Here is a 23,564-nt window from a genome sequence, read left to right as displayed (position 1 = left end):
ATGGTTAATTTCACTTTGTTCCTTGCATGTGCATGGTGTAGGAAAAAAAGGTTGGTGTATTTAGATCCCTGAGTCTACAGAAGGTTAATCGTATGTATTTTAAATCAGTGGCATGCTCATTAAAAACCTTTCTGAATAATTCTTTTAATGGATGCTGTCAGATCAAATTTGGCCCATGGTTTAAGTTTTAAAAATGAGCTTTTGACATTAACATTTTAACATTGAGATGTAGCTCAGACTTACTGGTGGAAGCACTTTCTTAAACAAATAAACACTGACTTAAAAACCTTGCAAAGTAACCAGTAGACCCTGAAATGAAATCAATTACAGGCCCTCCCTGCTATAAGTCGCCCCGGTATACATCCGTTCCTCACTAAAGTCATTGACGCTTGTAGGAACTGATGCGTTATAAGTCCTCCTATTCTCCACTCTTAAATCGTGCAGAAAAAACCAAGAACAATTTGTGCAAATGGAAGTCAGCATTTGGAAAAAAATTCCCCTCTTAAAGTGGTTTTGCTGTAAGTCCAAGTTTTTTAGAACATATCTTGGTCTTATAGCGAGGACAGCCTGTATAAATAAAATGAGACTGACAAGTCTGTTTTGTTGACCATACTGAGAAATATAAAATGGCACCAATAAGAAAAGTAACTAATAATGAGGTTTTAAAAAGTATTTATTTTAATAACCAAATCTGAAGCAAACTAATTTTGAATTGATGTATTCTCTTTAACACTTTGTCTCAGTAATTTTTTCCCCTTATGGGAACAGTAGAAAAATATATATGAATTTTGAAAATACCATAAGCTGATTCTAAGAAAGTTAAAAAAACTCTTACATTATGCTATAATTGTTTCATAACTTTGTGTATTAAATAGATGCAGTTGAAGGTTGATTCTCTGAAAGTTGCCTGACCCTGACAGTAGTTCTTTTGCATTGCTTACTGAGTTCCACAATAAGTCTTCTTACATCAAATGTGCAAGCTTCAGGCCAAGCAAGGATTGTCTTTATGGAAAAACTAAATAATTAAAACTACAAACTCATTCCTAATCAGTTTTTAAAAAGCTGAAGCATCTATTTCCAGGAGGTATCCTCTCACAAGAACAATTGTTATTTAAAGCCAGGGAAAAAGCCTGCAGGCCAAAACATTGTCTCTTCATGTAATTTGCTACCTGATTTAAAAATTGTGGAAGTTTGGACAAACTTCTGAGAATTAGTGCCACATCCTGAGTCTATTTGAACTAGTACTTTTGAGAAAGTGTTTCAGTTCAATGAGGGGGGAAAAAATCCTCATTACTATTAAAAGTATTGCCCAGGGTTTTCTGCATTTTCTTATGTAAAACTTTTTTTTAATTAAAAAAAGAGGGAGAGTGAATGGTCCAGTTTTGACGTTCTTATTTTAAAGACTCCAAAGTCTCTGGCCATTCTGAGGCCTAACAGTGTTTCTTTAATCTATTGAAGTTTAAATTGATGTTCGCAAAATATTTAGGGATTAGGGCTGTTCAATGGCATTTAACCAGCTAATCAGCTAGCGGATAGAATTTCCATTGACTAGTTGATAAGGGGGAGAGAACTGCTGAGCTGCAGTGGGGTTAGCTTCTGTCTCTGGGAGCTAACCCCGCTGGGGCTCTGCCTTTTAAATGTGTTAAGAGCCATCTGGCAGCTCTTAATATATTTAAAAGGCTGAAGTGCAGTGCAGGGGACTGGTCATGAGTCAGGAATCAGCTGATTCCCGGCTCATGCCCAGTCCCTCTGCCTCCCCTGTTCCCCTTGCAGAGAAGGTGCTGGGGGGGACTGGCTTGTAAGTCAGCCAGCACCAGCTCTCACACACACACACACACACACACACACACACACACACACACACTCTCTCTCTCTCTCTCTCTCTCTCTCTCTCTCTCTCTCTCTCTCTCTCACTCACTCACACACACACACACACACACACACACACACACACACACACACACACACACACACCCCTCTCTTACTGCTCTTCTCTGATACAGGCAGCAAGAGGAGGGAAAGCGGCTAGTCAAATCATTAGACAACTAGTCGCTTACATCCCTATTAGGGATGTGTGGGAAGTACATTTTGCGCAACAAGCAGGATTTGTAGTTCGGACTCAAGACCTCAGCCTAATGTGTGTGTTTGTGCTAAGGTCAGAAGAACAAATGATTCAGGTTGTAACTGCTATAAATATATGAGACTGTTTTATACAAAGATGGTTGTGTGAAATCTTTCCATGTTAGAAATAGTCAGAAGATTCTAATCTGAGAAGCTGATTCTGAGTTATAAATCATTTCAAACCAACCATACTACTGCATATATGCAGAGAAACATGGAACTGCACAGAGCGAACGTGCAGCAAACTGCATAAGGGCCTCCACTTTGAAGTTCTGTTTTATATTTGGATTATGGAAAGGAGCCAAGTACAAGTGGAGACAAAGATGGTATAAATATTTCAAGTCTTAATTTTACAGCCAACATAATTAGCTGGCCAGCTAATAAGTGAACACTTTATCAGCCTGTAGACAGTGATAACATGCCACTTGCAGAACGCTGAATCCACACTGAGAAAATCAAGAAAGAAAAGAAACACAGTACAACAAAGAGCGCCATCTTACTACCACAGTTCAGTGGTGAGATACAGGATTAAGTGACACATTAGTCCCTAATACAGATTCAGATGCTAATTAGCTCAGAACCTAACTCATGGAAGATTAAAGTAAGGAAAGTGACCATATTCTCTGCATTGTGTGAAGGTGGTGAGGCTACCATTTGGTTTCTTGCAGCATCTGATTTCCTTTTATACATAGCCTTCTTCGCCACCTCTTCCTTCTTCAGAGGGGTATCTTTTAGGCCTGTTTCTGTTCGTTCTGATTCCACTGCATGGCATTTGTTTTTGCTTTAGCTTTTTTAAAGCTTTCTGTACCCAGTTCTGTTTTGCTTTTCTAGCTTTTACATATTCTACTCCTCTTGTAATTCTTATCCCAAACATGCAGACCATATTCCTGCAGGGAGATGATCATTGCTGTTCACTCAGGGCCTGATGTAGCTTCTGTTGAAGTCATTGGAAAAGCCTTCCCGGTGATTTCAGAGGGAAGTTGCATCCGCTCAGTGACACAACGCGTACAAAGAAAAGATCCTTCAGTGAGGAGCTCCACTGAGGAGCTTACAGCTTAGTGTATTGTAGTAGTTTTCCAGGGACACTATGGAGGTGAGAGGGAACTTCATCCACACAAGCATAAAAGGATGGAATTTTAGTTGTGACGATTATTTTTCCTCTACATTAACCACACGTGGTCTCAAACCAGCAAGAAATGAGAGAGGCTCTTATTACACATTAGAAAGATAGATAAATATTTTTTTCTCCCACTTCAGGTCAGAAGCCCTTCCCCTGTCAAAAATGTGATGTCTTCTTTTCTACCAAATCTAACTGTGAACGCCACCTCTTGCGCAAACATGGAGTTGCCAACTGCTCTCTGAGAAGAAATGGGCTTATCCCCCAGTCTAAAGAAAGTGATGCTGGATCTCATGATAGCACAGGTAGTTCTTCCAGGTTGTTCAGAATAACAAGACAAGTTGTATTAATTTGTTTGGAGACTGAAGACAAGCAAAGCAAATTCATTGCTGCATGACACAAGGCTTTAGTTAGCTTTCTCAGGGTGGAGTGGTGTTTGTTCAGAAAGGGCAAGCTGATAGGAACAAGGGTAATTGTAATTATTCAGTAGTTTTTTCTGTATTGACTACACAGGAGAGACCTCTATCTTCCAATAGAGGGTACATCTAGACTACAGGGAGGTTTTCGGAAAAATGGCCATTTTTCCGAAAAAACTTCACTTACATCCACACTGCTATTGCGTTCTTTCAAAAGAAAATTGAAAGAACGCCAGGGGTTTCTGACATTGGTAATCCTCATTCTACAAGGAAGAATGCCTTTTCCGAAAGACCTCTTTCAGAAAAAGGTATATGTGGACATGGAAGAAGGAGTTTTTTCAGAAGAAGAGGAAAGAGGAAAAAGCACAGGTGCCCTGGTGGCCACTCCGTCCATAGTAATCACAGCTTAAATGTGAGATAGCGTCCATACTGAATGGATGCTATCTTTCGAAAAAGCAGATTGCTTTTTCGATGTGCTTTGGCAGTGTGGACGCTCTCTTTCAGAAGTTTTTTTGGAAGATCTCTTCCAGAAGCCTACAGTGTAGATGTACCCAGAAGAGGGTGACCGGTATTTTTTGGTAGACCATCTGGCAGCCCTAGTATGTTCCTACTTCCTAGGTGAGAGAGAAACCATAAAGAATAAACAAAGAAAAGTATAACAATACAGAAGAGACAAAGTCAGATTTCAGGCCTGAGGGAAAAAAATTGGTAGAAATAAATGTGAAGACCTACACAGAGAGAGAGAGAGAGATAGAGAGAGAGAGTGTGTGTGTGTGAAGGCATAATAAAATATCCATATCTAACATAGGAAAGTGACTTTGTTTTGTTGTTGTGACTAAATGCTATGCTCTAAATCAGGGCTACTCTACTTTGGAAGCCGTAGTGGCCACAATGATACTCTCAGCACATGCCACAACTTAAGTGTGGTTGCATATACATGAAAATATATATGCAAATAGCTTCTTTCACACTGACAGGCATGAATACAAAGATTAAAGGAAGACTACACAACACGCAGGCCCCATTTAAAACAGTTCTGCTGATATTAATAAAATGCAATATTTATCTGATTTCCACCCATATGACAGCACTTTTAATGAGCAATGACAGTCCAGGAATTTAACTACTAAAATGCATATCAACAGAAGACCATTACATTGACTCGCCATTGTGGAGAATGTTCCCAGTGGAGGCTATGTGCAAAGGATCCCGCCCGCATGCTGAGCCCCACGTAAACCCAAACCACATCGCGGGCTGTATGTTGAATAGCCCCGCTCTAAATGATGCAGTGAAGGTATGGAATTGGCACTGGGGGTTAGCTAAGAGAGGGCCTCTTTATTCTGTGGTACAGAAAGAGAAACAGATATATTTCAGAAAAGGTCCACAGTGTATGAGAAAGTTGAGAACCACTGCCAGGCAAACATTTACAAACTCTACTGTATATACTCAAACATAAGCCTGTTTATTTTAAGCCGGCCCCCTGCATTTTCAGAGAAAAAATGGTAAAAAGTCACTGACCTGTTTATAAGCCAACCCCAGAGTACAGCAGTCTGGGACCTTATAAGCAGGCCAGTGATTTTTTTGCCATTTTTTTCTCTGTAAGTTTGGGGGGGGCTCGGTCCCAGACACCTAAGGTTCTTACTGCATTTAAAAGGTAGAGCCGCAGCGAGGGACCTGACGTGAGCCAGGACACAGCAGTCTCAGTTCACACTGGGTCCCAGATGCCGTGGCTCTGCCTTTTAAATATAGGAAGAGCCGCAGCATCTGAGACCCGGTGGCAGCTGGGACTGCTGTATCCTGGCTCATGCTGGGTCCGCTGCTGCCACTCTGCCTTTTAAATGTAGTAAGAATCTACATTTAAAAAGCAGAGCCGCAGCGTCAGGGACCCGGCATGAGCCAGGACTGATATGTCCTGGCTCACACTGGATCTCCCACTGTCGCTCTGCCTTTTAGAATCCATTCATAAGCCAACCTCCGCTCTTCAAAGTGGAATTTTTTTTCCAAAAAAAGTTGGTTTTTGAACAAGTATTTACTACGGTAAGTATAGTTATTGTGTTTAGCAGAATCTACCATTGCTTAGAAATCTCCATTTCTTGATTTGTCCTTACATCTCTCAAGCCCTGTCTGCATTAGAGAATGTTGATGTTGTGATGAGTGTTGCAGCCTCCAGTACATGTTAAAAAGATCATTGTTAGTTTCTAGCAGGACAGAGGGCTTGACATTACAGTCTCTCTGGTCTACAAAACTACCATGCATAGCAATTTTGCAGGTTCAGGATCATAGTTTGTGAGAAAGGAGGAAGAGCTGCTTAGCATTAGAGCCATTAAGTTGTCTTAAGGCAAGTGTTGTTATTTAGTAGAGAATCTTATATAGAAGACCCATTTGCATTAAATCAATAGAGCATAAAAACACTTTCCTGCTTAAATAATGGAAGTCGCCTTAAAACAGCTGGGAAATTCTCTAGACTTTCTGATGTATTCAAATAGTGATTTCTACTTCTGGGACATAAAAACATGGATTTAGGCTTTAACATTTTCCCTCATGTTAGTCAGTAGCACTGTTCACATGAATAATGACTATACACTTGAAGGTTTTGTAGGAGCAGAACCTGTAGCATCTTGGTTTTTTACCAGTTACTATATTTAAGTATGCACACACTCATTTATTACAAGTTAATGGGATTTATTTATTTTAAATAAATTGCACTTGTCCTTTTATGCTTTTAATGTTCTCTTTAGTTGGAAGGGTTTTAGGAATCTGACTGAAATCCTCAAACTAGCTGTATTTACGGTGTACTATTCTCATTAAAGGTGACTAGATTTAATAGGGGAGATAATAGTAATCTATATTTTGAGTGAATATGATGAAGGAAAAAATAACTCTAGAGTTTAGGTATCATAAACCCTTGGGATTCAAAGTGTTCACTTCAGGGATGGAGCTAAGAAAAAGTGTACCATATGTGTTTTAAAAAACCCACAACTTGCTAAATGGTTCCACCTAGTGGAAGCTGTTCAGATGATAACGAAAAATGTGTCATCTTACACCTACGAGAGGCAGTGTTCCTTGGTTTTGTTTACTCCAGTTTATAAATGTCCTTATGGGATGGGGTTGCAGTTAGGGTTAGGGAATGGGGTTTCTGTAACTTCCTTGGAAACTATAAAGCCATTTTCTGATAGTAACTACTCATATTAATATGAGTATAAAACATTTTTTTCATTATATAACCCTCAGTTCTTCAAGTGCTTCCTTATGTCCATTTGACTTAGGCGTCTGTGTTTGCCACATGCACTGGTGCTAGAAGATTTTCCCTCAGCAGTATCCATAGGGGCCCTGCTCCAACACCACCTGCAGTGGCATGCACATGCTATCCTTTATAGGGTGCTACTGAGCTCCCACTTCCCTCAGTTCCTTCTTGCTGCCAGTGATGATGGTGCTTTGAACTGCATGCTCCAGCTTCGGCTGTAGCTTTAGTAGTCTATTAAGTTGTAACTAGTTTCATTCCAGTTGATAATTACTTGTAAGTAGTTGTACTTAATGGTTAGCTAGTCTCCCCCCCACACACGCACCTGGGGATGGGCATCCCTGCTCCCCTGGCTTTAAAGCATGTGCTAGGTGCAACAGGCCTGTGTCAGTTAGGGTGTGTCTAAACTACATGGCTCCATCGATGGAGCTATGTAGATTAGGCTGATCGGCAAAGGGAAATGAAGCCGCGATTTAAATAATCGCGGCTTCATTTAAATTTAAATGGCTGCCTCACTGAGCCGACAAACAGCTGATCAGCTGTTTGTCGGCTCAGTGCGCTAGTCTGGACGCTCCCATGCCGACCCGAAAGCCCTTTATCGACCTCCCCGTTATGCCTCGTAGAATGAGGTTTACCGGGGAGGTCGATAAAGGGCTTTCATGTCGGCAGGGGAGCGTCCAGACTGCCCCGATCTGCCGACAAAAAGCTGATCGGCTGAGCGGGGCAGCCATTTAAATTCAAATGAAACTGCAATTATTTAAATCGCGTCTTCATTTCCCTTTGCCAAACAAACAAATCTACATGGCTCCGTCAACGGAGCTATGTAGTTTAGACGTACCCTTAGTGACCCCCCCACACAGATTCTTTCTTCTCTCCGAGAAACCCATATCTCTGGGAAGCATCAGACCTGTAGATCATTTCATCTCTTCCAGCCATGCCACGCCCTCTGGCAAACACCTCTTTTGAGGATGAACCTGGGGGCGACATATCTTTCATATCGGATCCTTCTCAAATGTTTTTGGCCAATCTCCAGTCCTTCTTCACAGACTGGAGAGCTATTACATCGGACTATTGAGTCTTAGCCAAGTGCAGCATGACTGTACCCTCCAGCTTTCTTCTAACCTCTCTTCCACCCACCCTCCCCTTTCCTCTTCAGGGATCCTTCTCATGAGAAACTTCTTAAACAGGAGGTAGGAAAGTTGTTCTATTTGGGAGCGGTGGAGGAGGTACTGCCCCAGAACAGAGGCCGTGGCTTCTACTCTCATTACTTTTTAATTCTGAAAACCAAAAAAGGCCTTCATCCTATCCTGGACCTGCAAAACCTGAACTGCTATCTGGTAAAGCTCAAGTTTTTCATGGTTTCCTTGGCTTCGATTATCCCTATCGCCAAATTGGATCTGGGAAATTTGAATGCCACCCTCAACCTCAAAGACTCGTATTTCATATCATGATCTTTGATGGCCACAGGTGTTTTCTTAGGTTAACAGTAGGTTTGAACCATAACCAGTTTACTGACCTCCCCTTTGGGTTGGCATGGCCCCGAGGCTGGGAGAAAGAAATGCATATCAATGGTAACGGCTTACCTGAGGGGTCCAGGCTATCCCTATCTCGATGATTGGCTGGTCAAAGGCAGCTCCAAATCCAAAATTAGGAAGGCTGTTGCCCTTCTGTTAAACACACATGCCAACATTTGGAGCTCCAAATAAGCAAGAAGTTGACAGTTAGTTCAAGTGCAGTGGGTTCATCAATTGGACTCAGTTGCGGCCTTGGGACAGGGATGAGAGACCCTGCTTACTCTCCTAACTCGGGTCTCCATGGCCCTGCTGCCCATCCTGGTTCGAGCCCCGTGTAGCCGCGCTGCACGGGGTTCGAAGCAGCGGGGATTTAAAAATGGCGGCTCCCCGCTTATGCTAATGAAGCCCGGGAAATTCAAATCCCGGGCTTCATTAGCAAGTGCGGTATGCATACATTACCCCGCTAGTTCGAACTAGCGGGGTAGTGTAGACATACCCGTAGTGACTAAAGGGCCGCCATCTTCACTGAAGAAGTGGGTTGTACCCACGAAAGCTCATGACACCATCTACATATTTTGTTCGCCTCTAAGGTGCTGCAGGACTATTTGTTATTTTTTAACATCTTCACTGAGACCACCCTGGCTTCAAACCATTGGTAACAATGGGAGATAGCACCTGTCTTGCTAAGGGTCAACCCATGGCTTCAGTCCCATTGACAGTAATAGAACATGGCAGCCATTTTAGGATGGTTTGCAATATTTCAAGATCATTGTGACCTGCCCTTACTTCCCCGGGCTAGTACAGGTCTTTGGGGTGGATGCAGGTTTTCTTTGCCCCTCTCACTCATATTCTACATAGATTGGTTAGTGATGATGATGATTTACTAGTGCCTGTAGTTCAAGAACCTGTCATGTGCCTCCCTTTTGTTTTGACCTCTGCCTGTCATGTAATAAGGGGGTCATCACTGTAGTTGAGGCTTTTCTCTTGAGAAGGCAGTGGAGTTCTGCTTCCCTGCCTGAAATGCCACCATAAAACCAGTAGGTAGATAACTTTAAATATCACAATATCTAGAAGCATTTTCTATAAATACCACTTCTGCTATATAATAAATATTCTGTTAGCAGTGCTAATTTTAGAGTTATGCCATAGCATTTTCAGTTCAATTTCTCAAATGACAGTAGATGGCCCTCTCTTTTGTTCACAAGTCTTTCTTGTAATTTCCAACTTGAAAATCCACTATATATAAACTGTGTGCTAATATTACCCAAAAGGGCAACATATGAACACAAACATTTATGAAGAACTTCCAGGTGATCTTTGTTGTGAAGAGTCTTCTCTTTTCTTAAAATCTCTTGTGTGTCAATTTATGGTTGAGTCCTATGTTTTCACGGGTTGGAATATGAGTCCTACTAAAAACTTCAATGGTCCTTGGTACATTTAACGACCTTTGTAAACTAATCTATTCTGATTTAACAAATGAGATTGCATCTTGCTGACAGATCAGGGATGGTGTAGATAATGCTTTAGTTCTGCCTCAGTGCAATGGACTGGATTGACATTTTGAGGTCCATAAGAAATCTAGGCAATTCTGAGACAAAATCCACATGCTGAGTATGTGTCAGCGAGAAAAGAATTTAAAATCTGTATAGTTACTAAGCAGCTATTTGACTTGAAGGTAAACACTAAATCCACAGTTATTTTGTTCAACATTTTGGTTGCGAGTACATAGAGCACATTTCAAAATATTAGATCTGTGATAAACAATAAAAGGTAATACTGTTCACTTGATGAATACTAACGTCTAGGTTTATATTAACGTTGCAAACAATTGACTAAAGCAAGGAGAGTCATGGCTTTTGGTAACCTGATTTGCTTGTGTCCTGTAATCTTAACTGAGAAGAGGCACAATAATTACAATTACATTCCGTACATCATTCTCAATTTTGCCATCCAAATCTGGATTATATTCCATTTACATAAACACACTTTGTATAGCATTTATAAGCTCTCTGTTTCTGCCTCCATTTTTCTTTAAAGAAAAGAAGGAATTTAACTCAAGCGGTGTTTTAAGCAATATTAAGAATATGACACAAGTTGATAAAAGCAGGGAGTCTCACAGTAGTTGAGGTTGATAGAATCATAGAACACTGGAACTGGAAGCGACCTTTAGAGGTCATCAAGTCCAGTCCCCTGCCCTTGTGGCAGGACCCAGTACTGCCTAGACCATCCCTGATAGACATTTATCTAACCTACTCTTAAATATCTCCAGAGATGGAGATTCCACAACCTCCATAGGCAACTTATTCCAGTGTTTCACCACCCTGACAGTTAGGAAGTTTTTCCTAATGTCCAACCTAAACTTCCCTTGCTGCAGTTAACTCACTCTGGTTGTTGCAGGGATTACAAATCAGTGGGTGATGTCGCTCATTGCTGGTTTTGCCTTAGTTTATTATACAGATTAGGGATGTGAATGGGTAACCAGACCCCCATGTGAGGCAGCCAGCCAACAGGCAGCTCTGCACGGCTAGGGCCAGGAGCCAGCTATGACAGCCAGTCCTAATTTTTAAGCAGTTAATTCATTAATCAGGATTTTATATCCCTAGTACAGGTTGAACCTCTCTAGTCCAGCAGCATTACCAACACTTCCACTGCTTACTGGGCTCTTAGAAGACATTTAGGGGTAAAGTAGAGATAAATAGCAGCACAGAACACTGATTGCTGGTGGCTGTAAACAAACTGTATGGCACTGAGGAAACTTGACCACATTGCACAATAAATGGACATTTGGCTAACTAAAATCATGCCAGACCACAGATGTTGCTGGACCAGAGAGTGCCAGACTAGAGAGGTTTAGCCTGTGGTATCATTTTTATAAATATGTTCACTATAGAGAACTGAATCCTTTACTGGCACAAACTTCCGTGGTGATCTCTGTATGTCAGATGTATGTCGCTATAAGACCTGTATCTCTTGTCTACCCAAATTTGGAATATAATAATCTTTAACACTTAATTACATTAATTAATTGCACTTTTTTATTTTGCAGAGGGGCTCCATTATGTAGAAACTGCATCTTAAATAGACTAAGTAGTCTCTTAGAATGCATAAAGCTTTCCTGTTCTATAAATAAATAATGGCAAATCTTTGGAATGCATTTATAATAGTACAGGCAGTCCCCAGGTTACGTACAAGATAGGGACTGTAGGTTTGTTCTTAAGTTGAATTTGTATGTAAGTCGGAACTGTTACATATTGTAGGGGAAACTCTAGCCAAACATTTCTCCAGAGCTCAGTTTTATTCTCCCACACCTCACTTCCCTCAGTCCTTTATTCTCAAGCTGAGGTGTCTGCTGAGAAAAGCCGCTCCGCGTCTCCCTAGTCTGCTGGGGGGGGGCGCTAGCTTCGCGTCTCCCTGGTCTGCTGGGGGGAAGCAGCTAGTGCGGGGTTGCCTCACCCCATTTGTAAGTAGGGATCCAATGTAAGTTGGATCCATGTAACCCGGGGACTGCCTGTACTGCATTTACCTCCCTTGTTTGGTATCTGAGCATTACCATCTGTTCTCTGTAGTGAGAGTTACTATGCTATGGCTCAATGAAACTGAGATCCAAGAACCCAGTAGCTCTATGTTGGAGAAGAAAGTATGTAGTTGCAAACTCCTAATGGCCTCATTTTGGGTGTCTGTTGTTGTGTTCTTCTTAGCTGTACATTTACTAGCCATGGCTAGTAGATAATTTGAATGAATTAGAAGTGATGCTAGTAAGTCTGTAATGCCTTCACAGAACATGTAGTTAATTCTGGTGGAGGATCACTGACTGATAAAAATTTCCTTCTCTTTGCTTACAGACAGTCAGTCAGATCTGGAGACTCTAGGTGCGGTGCTAGATTTGACCTCTTGTGAGAGAGAGCGCCCAGAGGAAGAAACGGAGCTACCGGAAAACAACTGCAGTCCCAAAAAAGAGCAAAAGGCTGACTCACCCCAAGGAGAAGAGGCTGCACAAGAAAAAGCAGATGAGTATGAAGAGGGACCGGAAGAAGACTCTGTAAGTAACAAAAGCCTTGACCTCAATTTTGCCAGCAAGCTGATGGACTTTAAGCTGGCAGAGAGTGACCAGAGTTCAGGTAACAGCTCTCAGATGGAAAAGAAACATGCTTGTGATGTTTGTGGAAAAACCTTCAAATTTGCTGGCACTCTTGGCCGGCACAAAAAGGCCCATGCTCGTGAGGACAGAAAGGATGAAAAGAGCAGTGAGGATGAAAGCAAAAGTGTTCAGTGTGGAGCTGGAGCTCCCCCAAAGCAGGACTCCTCTCTTGATCAGGAAGAGCCCCCAATGAACTTAAAGGTGCTAGAATCTTCTGTGGACTGTGACACCACAGGAAAGGAGAATGAAGAGAGTGAAAGCATCTCTGAGGGAGAGAGCACAGAGAGAAAATCCTTTGAGAAGAGTGATGACGACAAAAAGCCAAAGACTAATGGGACTAAGAGTACCGCAAAAGCAGACAAGAGGAAGAAAGTCTGTACTGTGTGCAACAAGCGGTTTTGGTCTCTACAGGACTTGACACGACACATGAGATCCCATACAGGTAAGGGGAGAACATGGAACACAACTGCAGGGAGGAGATTGCTGCTTTTGGTCAGCATCCTGTCTGAGCTCTTCAGCCTGATGGAGCTCAGTAGTACCAGGATTTCTAATTGCTGCATAACCAAATAGTGATGTGAGTGAGTAAATGGTTAACTCACAGGTGATTGGTTAATCTTAATGGGTGATGCTTACTGGGTTACAGTTAACCATTACCCAGAAGCAGCCCCACGGCCCACCACAGGCAGGATGCTGGCTCCCAGCCGGCAGCCCAGCACAGGGTCAGAAGCAGCCAGAGTGGAGCAGGCCCTCGTCCATGGTGCTCCTGCCCTGATTTAATCAGTTAACCAGCTAACTAATTAAATGGAATTTTACATCCCTACACCAAACTATGTTATGAGACGAGTTTAAGTTTCTGTGGCAACATAAAATGTATAGGAGAGGAATGGGGGAGAGAAGGGTAAACATTCAAAATCCTGTACATCTTCTGAAAACTCAGTGGGAATACATTGTTAATTATATATTTATCTGTGTGTGTGTTGGGGGGGGGGTAGTATTTAGCATACATTTTTAAAGGGTTATTTTTCCACTTATCGTGCTGTGGAATTTGGAGTTCAAGAGAGAGCGGGGAGATTATTGAACAGATTTTATATCCAGCTGCTTCTCCCCTTCTGTGTGTCTGCACTTCTCTTATATTGTGTTGCACATTGGAGTGTAATGACACTATAAATGGAATACATTGGAGGAATGGGATCCGTTTATCATATGATTCCACAGACCCAGCATTTCCCTGCCATGGTGGATAAGTTTGCTCACACTCCTCGCTGTCTCTCAGAGAGAGGCAACACTCTGATCAGCCGTTGCTCTTTCTGTGAACGTGAGCATAACAGGTTGAATAAATTTTGTACAATGCCCTCTGGTGATTTCATTGTGCCATTGTCCTGGAATAAATGGGGTTCTGCTTATGCAATAACATATTGTTCAACATTGCAGTGTGCGACAAGTTTGAGCCCAAAGTGGTGGGAATCATTCGCACTGTTCCAAATGTGTAGAATTTTAGCATACTTAATTTCACTTACCAATAAGCTGGAATGACATCAGGAAAAGGGACTTCCTTTGTGTGCTGTTTTTTGGCATAACTTTTCATTGATGCATATTTTCCAGTTAAATGTGGGTACTTCATATTTAAATTTTAATCAGAGGTGAAGCTTCACTTAAGTAACCCACACTAAGACACTTAACGTATTAATTTCTCAGATGTAAAACCAATTTCTGATTGAAGTCTTTAAAAAAAACCATACCAAATCTTCACTAGTGTGACTTTTCCAAAGTGCTCAGCATCCACAGATCCTCTTGATGTCAATGAAAATGACTTTTGAAAATTGGGCTCCAAGCCTGAAGGATAAGCGTTGCAGTGAATTTAGTTTTCATGGCTAAATAAGTGGTGGTGTTTAAGGACTAGTTGACTATCCGATAAGCAAATGCTTATCAGATAGTCAGTCGACTAGTCAATTGCCCCCCTCCTTGCTGCCTCTATCAAATGAGGCAGCAAAGAGGGCAGAAGAAGGGGTATTTCAAAGCGGCAGTGCTGCACAGCTGAGCTGGGAATCAGCTATGCGGTGCTGCCACTTTGAAACGCAGAAGCATTGACTCCCCAGCTGACCCCATGTTCCATGCAGCATTTCCCCAGAACCTGGGGTCAGCCTCAGTGTTTCAAAGAGGCAGCGCCATGGACCCCAGGATCAGCTGAGGACACCCCAGCTGATTCCAGGCTCTGTGCGGCATTTCAGCTGAACAGGGATCAGCTGGGGAGTCCTCAGCTGACCACAGGTTCTGAGGAAATGCTGTGCGGATCCCTGGGTTAGCTGGGGAGTCCTCAGCTGATCTCGGGTTCCACTGAAATGCCGCACTGAACCTGAGGTCTGCTAGGGAGTCCGCACCTGACCCTGGAGCATGCAGTGCAGTATGGAACCTGGGGTCAGCGGGGAACACTGAGTCCCCCACTGACCCCGGCTCCATGAGGACTCTGTGGCTTTGAAATGCACAAAAGCCCCCACTGGGGACTCTTGTACATTTCAAAGCAGGCACGCCTGAGGGACTTCCCTCTGGCCCTGGGCTGCAGGCAGAGTTCCACATTCCTCCTTTGAAATGTACAAGAGCCCCAGCGTGCTCAAAGGACGAATGTGGAAGTGCCTATCGATTAGTCAAGTAGTCGATAGAAATTCCATCAACTACTTGACTAGTCAATTAACCGCAATTTAACATGATTAGTGGTGCCACAAGGAAAAACTAGTTTGGTCTCATTTTTGTTTTTATTTGTGTCCATTACAAAATCACTATATCGTAAGATACACCTGTGTTCAAGAAAGCCTTGGGGGGAAGGATTCTGAAGTCTAACATAGCACTTTCTGATGACCCAAATAGTGTTTTTGTGCTTTCTGAGGACTAGCTCCTCAAAAATCCACACGTCAGATACTTTGAATATTTTCATTGTTCCTGAAGGCTTGTTGGACTTATTACTGGATTCTTTCGCTTTCTCCTACTCTCCCACTTTCTTTGCGTAACTTCAAATATATTTTAATCGGTTTAACTTTTTCTGTAATAGTCTTGAAAAATAATGCGTGATTTTTCCCCCCAAATGTAATACATTTAACTAGCTGCATGGCTTGTTGTTTCTATAATATTGTCTTTGTGATGTCCTCCCCCTCTCTTTCCTCCCCCTCTCCCTCCAACTGGGGACTCTTTCAGTTATTTACATTGACTTTTTTCCCCTTGTTTATTCAAATTTATTTGTGGCAAAAATCTATGAGATGCTTTCTCTTTCTTGAAAGGTTTTCTTTTTTTAAAAAGACCTATTAATCAAACAAAAAAGAAGGCTAGGGTCAGCATGGTAAGAATATTTTGGGTTAAGACTAAGGTGCAGTGGCAGGGTTGTGTGGGGAAAATTTGTACAATGCTTTGTTGGAAGAATAAAATAAGATATGGAAGAGCCATGAACCCCTCTCTAGTGCATTTCTCCTCCAAGGCAGGATGAGATTATTTCTTATTAATTTTACTAAGAATGGGCCAATCCATTGCTGTGGTCTCTTCACATTTATGAATACTGAATTGCACTCACATTTTTAAAAAGATCTAAAAGCCATCATATTAGTGGAATCATACCAGACTAGCATAATTTGTTTTCCTTTCTGTTGACCATGGAGGCAGGATGTGTAGTGCACGAAAGAGCTTGTGCAGCATTAAACAGGGCCAGATTCTGAGTTACAGTAGGGTTCCTTTGCAGTACTTTGCCAGTTTTGTGTGAACATATTTTTGCCAAAAAGAAATTTTTTTTTCCTGGTTCTAACCAGACCCTTCTGAGAGTAAAGTTAATCTCTGACTCAGGAACCTCTGATAAATTTACATGCTTTGAAGCTTGCTCAGCATTTACACATTGAATCGCTATTGGACTCTCATTTTACTTAATAAGAGATGGATTAATTAAAGGCCTAGAAAATATGCTCTGTGAGGGAAGATGGAAAGAATTAGTCTTGGTTAGTTTAGAGAAGAGAAGACTGACAGGGGGGGACATTATAGCAATTTTCAAGTATCTAAAAGGGTGTCACAAGGAGGAGGAAGAAAAATTGTTCTCCTTGGCCTCTGAGGATAGGACAAGAAGCAATGGGCTTAAACTGCAGCAAGGGAAGTTTAGGTTGGACATTAGGAAAAACTTCCTGTCAGAGTGGTTAAATACTGGAATAAGTTGCCTAGGGAGGTTGTAGAATCTCCATCTCTGGAGATATTTAAGAGCAAGTGAGACAGACATCTATCAGGGTTAATCTAGACCAGTGTTTCTTAAACTGTTCCACGGAACACTGGTGTTCTGTGAACAACTCGCAGATGTGCTGCGACCTCTTCTTTGTTTTTGTCTTTTTTTTGTCTGACAACAATTTTTTTTTTGGGGGGGGGGGGGGGAGAAAATCTTCATAGGTGTTCAGCATAAAAAAAATATTATTGTTTGGTGTTCCATGGTCTCAAAAAGTTTAAGAAACACTGATCTAGACAGTGCTGGGTCCTGCCATGAGGGCAGGGGACTGGGCTTGATAACCGCTTGAGGTCCCTTCCAGTCCTAGTATTCTATGATTCTATGGAGTTTTGCTATATGTAGACTCATTTGTAAGCAAGTTCCATGCTTGTTAGTTTAATAATTTGTGGGTAAAATGTTCATCCTTCCACTTGTGTTTGAGGAAGAAATGTTTTCGCACATGCTGCCTGACTTTTTAAAATATTGGCTGCCCAGTAAAACTGGGCCCATCAGCCTCATTCAATCTTTGCGTCCCTTCCTCCCCACTTGTACCCAGGGCTAATCTTTAGTGTTTTGTGGTAATTTCCATTCTTTCTGGGGGATGCGGGGAAGAGAAAGTGGAGCAGTTGATTAATCCTGTAAAAAAACCTGTTGCATCAATGCCATTGGCTCAGTTTCACAAACATCTTTGAGTTTCACAAGACTTTTCTTCACTTCTGGGAGAACAGTTGCTCATTTAAGGGCATAGACTTTTAACAGACATGATGGATTATTATAGCTGCTGAATACAGTGTGTCAGATTACTAACCCATCAACCCAAATTACAGCATTGTCCCTTTAAAAATACATGTTATAGCAGATGCCTTTAGAATCCTATGAGGTTTATATGATGGCTAAAGATTTAACAAAAAATAACCATATGAGCTGGATGTGCGCTCTCTCTACCTGATCCTGCTGGCCATGGGCAAGAATGAAGAATTCTGTAAAATCATTGTCTTGTGTTTTCTGTAGGGTAGTTGGAGGTAAATTCATAAAAATTCATTTTACAGACAGATTTTGAAACCATATGGTTACATAGCTTTTAGATAGAGTTGTAAATATCAGTTGCTACTGAAGTCGCAAGTCAAGCATTTTTTTTAGTATAGGATTTCAATAAAGCCAGTACCTACAAATGTTGGTGCCTAAAATTGACACACCTAAAAAAAAAAAGCAGCCTCATTTTCAAAGGTGCTGCTTATGTGCAACTCCCAAGCAGAAGCTCAGTACTTTTCTGAATCAGGGCTTTTATTTAGTAACCTAGCTGTTGGCCTTGATATCCAAGTAGCAGGTGACATAAAAGGGAATCCTACAGTGCACATTGGGACTACACTAAATACAAGATGTGGGGGAAAAAATCAGACAATCCCAGGGTCAGTTTGAGGACTGATGGTCTTTGGCAGATCCACTCCTTCCAACAGCTAAAAAAGAACATGTAACTTAGTCCCTCACCTAAAATATCCACAGAAAACAAATCTAGCCCCTCAGAGACAGCTGAAAATGGAAATCGCAATGTTATTTATGCTAAGGATATAAGACTGTAATGGTTTAACCAGTAACCCAAACAGTTAAACGCCAGCCCTGTATGAGATTCTGCAGCACAGAGAGCAGGTGGCTTCCCGGGAGTGGGACCAGCAGCCGGGACTGCACTGGCTGCCAGCCCTACTCCCAGTGAGCCAGCATGTAACCGTGTAACCACTAAAATTTTTAGCAGCTATATGGTTACAGTAATAGCCGTTATTTAACATCCCTAATGTATATACTGTGCCCCAGTTAATTACTATATGCACTTTATTATAATACAAACTTTTCTCTTAATACAAGACTAAACCAAGTATCTGCAAACCCTAAGCCGCTTATTTATACATCTTCCCCATCTATGTCCCAGCAATATCTGTTTATCTACAGTACATAATTAGCCGTTTTAAATTATAACTGAAATCAAACCACCTACCTTTCCCCCCACACTGTAAATAAGACAGTTAAGTCTGATGTGGCTGTTCAGTGTCTTTCTAGAGCAGTTTTGTATGTTGTACTGTCCTGAAAAGAGAGGGAAATGTATTTATAATCTGACCATTATGTTTTTATCTTAATTCTATCCTAGGAGAAAGACCATACAAATGTCAGACCTGTGAACGGACCTTCACTCTGAAACACAGCCTGGTTCGTCATCAGCGCATACACCAGAAAGTCAAGAATGCTAGGAACCATGAAAAGGAGAGTGATAAAGAGGAAACTCAGTCTAGGTGTGAAGAAGACAGTGAAAATGAGTCGGTCCACAGTGGCACTAACCCCATCTCGGAAAACGAGTGTGACTCAGTTGCAGGCCTTGGTAACCATTCATCTGTCTCTAGAAACCGAAAAGAAAGTCTGGCCAATGTAGCAAAGGATTCCCTTTGCAAAGAGGAGAAAACCCCTGGACAAATATCCAGTACTTGCCTTGCGGAGTCCAGCAAGAATGCACAGAAACAGATCACAAAAGATCAGGAATCTCGGGGTAACTGTGATCACGAGAGTCCGTCAGGTTTCATTCAGGACTTGCTGGAGATGCACAACAAAAAATCTCCCATGAATCACATTCTTGCCTCTGCAGATAATGCACCACAGCTTTTGGGAGTTGAGTGAATTTCTTGCTATGAAATTGGACCTATCCCAGCACACAAACAAAAGCCAGCAGAGCAAGGTTTTGGAGTATATTTTGTAAGAGTAACCTTCATCTGTGGGATAGTATGGCAGACTGGATTCAGTGCCATATGCCTTTCAGTATAATAATGCAAGAGACAACAGTATATACTGATCTGAGTGCCTTACTACTTTATTAGGTCTTTTGGTATCATAGATTTTTTTTCCCAAAAAATTGATTTTTTTGTAATATTTTAATGAATTATTTGAAGAGGACCTTTTTCATTTAAGCATTAATGTTACCTTTTGTATTGGTGTGTTTGTTTGTGTGTGTGTGTGTGTGTGTGTGAGTGTGTGTGAGCTTGTTCTTGTATATCTGTGATAGTCGCTGTGTTTGTTCTCTGAGCTGGAAATGGGGGCAGTGGGGTGGGGAAAGCCCTTGGATACCACAGCCAATAACTGGAAGAAAATTACATGAATTTCAAGTGAGATAGCCAGAGGAAATACAGATGAGATGCTGATTTTTCTCAGTATGTGTGTTCTTGCATTTTGCCATATGATGGAGCATTAATCCAGTTACAGGTATTAATGACATGGTCATTGAAGGTATTCAAAGTTGGTTAAAGCCAAAACCAGGAAAGACAAAGAGTTTTCAACCTCATAACTTGTTTCCACTTTTCAGCATTAGAAATGGTGGTGTAGTTACCATTTTAAGACATTCTTTCTGGCCATTGTGGACTGAGTACACAGAGAAGAGTTACATAGCAATTTAACCTATGGAAATTATGCACCCGCTGTTATATATGTTTGATTTGCTTCAATATATTATTATTATTATTTTATTATTATTTTATAAATTCATCAGTTTGCTAGTCTCTGCAGTCAGCAGAAACGAATGGGCAATATTTGCCCTCGGAGATCTACAGTGCAGCTTGGATCCTCTGTTTAAGCTTTCACCAATTCCCCTCTCATGTTGCAGCTCTTCTACTGTACCTAAATGGAAGCCTTCCTCTGACTGGAGAATCAAATGGAGGCCAGCAAGTAATCCTCACAAATGTACAGGGGAACATCTCACTAGTGATAGCGTGCCTGCATGGCCGTGTGTGGAGAGGGTCGTGAAAGGATCGTCTCCCCTCCTCCCTTTTCCCCAAGTGCGTGAGGAAGGCACTGCAAATGCTATAGTAGTTTGGTTCCGATCACAGCAGTGATGACATTTGTTACTAATGAGCAAGTTATTCAGTCTTCCAGCTGAAAGAAAGCAAGAAAGAAATGCGAGCCTTACCGTGATCTTGCTACCGTTTTTTCTAAAGCAAGAAAATACTACTGGTAATAAAACTACAAATATAAAACATGTTATGTTAAAATAAATAAAATAAATTAAAACAAAACAACCATTTCTTCCTGAGGTTTTGGGGTTGATGCTTGAAGACTAGTGTGTGTTCCGAAATTGCATATTGATAGTTTAACTACTTTAATGCTGGGAGTTGGGGTTTTTCCACAGGCCTCCTGTTGCCTACAACAGGAGATATTCCAACCACCCTCATTTACTAAATTAAGCAAAATGTATCCTACTGTAGCTGTGCATTTTTAGGTATGCTCAGCATTCTGTTGTTGTCCTTCGGTCATGATCTCTCGGACAGACAGAGCCATAGTATTGCCGGAGTCTCACTGTGCCGTTCTGTACCACCTAGCCCCCACACCCACACCGTGATCCTCCCTTCCCTTCCCCTGCAAAATCACATGTCCTCAGGGGCTGCCACAGGCTCCTGGGCAAGGTGGGGTGGGGGGGCAGCTCCATGCCCTGGAAGGCCCTTAGTCAGAAGGGATGGGGATAGGACAGACAGCCCTCAGCGCTGCCTGGACTATGGCACTGAGCCTTACCCCCATCCTCAGGGCTGCACGGAGCTGTACTCCCACAGTGATTTAAAGAGCCTGGGGTTCCAGCTGCTGATGCAGTAGCAGCGGCCAGGAGCCCCAGGTCCCAGGGCAATTGCTCCATTTGCTCCCCCCGTCAGCGGGCCTGCATGTCCTGCTTTCCTTAGACTTGGAAGAAGAGAGATATCAACACATTTCTGGAGACTGAAATCCAACTCCACAGAATTCAAAGGAAGAAAAATGTTCTCAAGTGATATTCTCTTATATTAAAATAAGAAAAAATGGTTGAGGTATATGTGATTTTTTTTTTTATTAGGGATGTATGAACCAGTTTTGAAATAAGTTACTTCAGATTAATAAATATCAGAACCAATGATTCCTTTAAAACTTTACCTGGTGTTTTCTACTTAGTTTAAACAGGTTCACACATCCTTTAATTTTTTATTACTATTATAATAATTATATTATTTTGGGTATTTTTGGTTTTTTTGTTTGTTGTTTATTTTTAATTCTTGGGATTTTTTTTGCAGCTCTCCACACTAAACCGCGCAATATTGTGGGGGAGAAGCCATTACTAAACTATATGCTGCAGAACAATGTAGCAAGTAATCAATTCCCAGCAGTCTGCCGGGACATCTGCTAGCAATAATCACTATTGATTTAAAGCTTTATTTAGCCTTTATCTATATCCTAGTAGATTATAAGGTCTTGCCACATTTTATTGACATTTTCATTAGTTGAATTTGACTGAGAAAACTTCTGTTGTTGTTTTTTCCCCAATATTAAACTGTGAAGTTTATAACATGTTTAAACTATGGGTGAATCTTAGGCTTAGTTTGCATGTTCAGCTAATTTGTCGCGCTCTCTCTCTATTTTTTTTTGTTTGAATCCTTTTATTTTTCCTTTCTCAGGGCTTTTACAAAAAAAATGGATCTTCTGAAATTCTTTTGTCAGAGCTGCAATGGACTTAGCGTTGAAATAATTCAATCACTACATTAAGCACTTGACTGTGAAAGCGCAAAAAGAGAAAACTTATGTTTTGTGACTATCCTCAAATGGCTTTTTGGAGCCGTGTGACAGTCTGATTCCATTTTCAGAATGATTCATAATCTTCTTTCCCCTTCTGTGTGTGCGTGTGTGTCTCTCTCTCCTTTCTGTTCAAGAAGGAAATTTAATCTTAGTGATTTCAGCCCATGCAGGAAACAATAATAAATGTGTAGAATTCATATTTTTTTCTAAAGGGAACTTAAACTGCTGCTACGAGTTGTGTACAAGACTGGTTTATGCCACATGAACAGAGAATCACACATTTGTTTTGGTACTTTTATTCCTCTCTTTATTCAGTTGTACAGTACTTCCAAATTCAAATTGAAAGTAAAGCTGTTCTGTATCAAACCATCTAAGCAATAAAATGTTATATTTAAAAATTATAGGTTGCAAAATGGACACGACTCTTCTTGTTGGGTTTGTTTTAATTTGCTCTTAAGCCTATCTGTGAAGGGTTACACATAAACCAGAGTTAATTTATGTGTAGGGGTGGTCTTACTTTCTCCCTTATTGTTGGGCTGTGTTTGAACTAGAGATGGTCAAAAGATTTTTGAACATTTTTGTCACTTAGTATTCCAACCAGCTTGGGGCAAATCACAACTTTTGAAAATCTGGGGGTGGGGGAGATTAGAGGGGAGGGTTTGGTCAAAATTTAAACTAAAGTTTGAGGCAAAATTTTGATGATGACAGTTTTCAGATGTTCAACGTTAGCCTGTTTCCACCTTTAAACTGCAGCTTCATGATCATGTAAGTCAGCCGTGGCCAACCCACGGCTCGTGAGCCATATGTGGCACTTCCTCCCACCAGGGTGCAGCTCGCGAAGCCTCCCCCCCACCCATGGCTCGTAAAGCCACCCCTGCAACCTCAAAAACAGCCCTCTCCTCCTGGCTCCCTGTGCTGACCTAGGCAGGGGAGCCGTCTGGCGTGGCCATTAAAGATGGTGTCTGCTGGTAAAGATGGCGTCAGCCAGCGGGAGCTTGCTGTGGCCAAAAAGCCACTAAACGTGTTTTCTTAAAGGGGCAACCCCTCACCCCAACTTTGCCCCGGCTCTTCACGCTTGATCCACTGATATCTTGGCTCTTTGCCCAGAATGGGTTGGCCACCCCTGATGTAAGTGAATGGCTTTCTTAGGAGTTTGTACTATACTTGTACAAATAGTATTCTTTATACATGAAATAGGTGTTTAGTGATGGCTACCATCATGGCTGCATTTTC

At 41.5% G+C, this 23,564-nt stretch overlaps 1 protein-coding gene across 10 annotated transcripts in view; it reads left to right on the top strand.

Annotated features, from left to right (window-relative positions):
- RREB1 (ras responsive element binding protein 1) overlaps positions 1 to 22,732 on the top strand; it is a 176,670-nt gene extending 153,938 nt beyond the window's left edge. For 8 of the 10 annotated variants that reach the window (XM_006138792.5, XM_089776395.1, XM_075921290.2 and 5 more), the window contains 3 exons: positions 3,379 to 3,543; positions 12,252 to 12,989; positions 18,910 to 22,732. In XM_006138792.5, coding sequence (XP_006138854.1) covers positions 3,379 to 3,543; positions 12,252 to 12,989; positions 18,910 to 19,430 — 1,424 coding nt within the window. In that variant the 3' untranslated portion in view covers positions 19,431 to 22,732. The remainder of the gene's footprint in view (positions 1 to 3,378; positions 3,544 to 12,251; positions 12,990 to 18,909) is intronic. The other 2 variants (XR_003087285.3, XM_014581419.4) reach the window with 2 other exon arrangements.
- The last annotated feature ends 832 nt before the right edge of the window (positions 22,733 to 23,564 follow it).

The sequence above is a fragment of the Pelodiscus sinensis genome, chromosome 2 (genome assembly GCF_052426305.1).
Source record: "Pelodiscus sinensis isolate ZL-2025 chromosome 2, ASM5242630v1, whole genome shotgun sequence".
Classification (NCBI taxonomy): domain Eukaryota; kingdom Metazoa; phylum Chordata; order Testudines; family Trionychidae; genus Pelodiscus; species Pelodiscus sinensis.
This window is presented reverse-complemented; position numbering and strand designations above follow the sequence as displayed.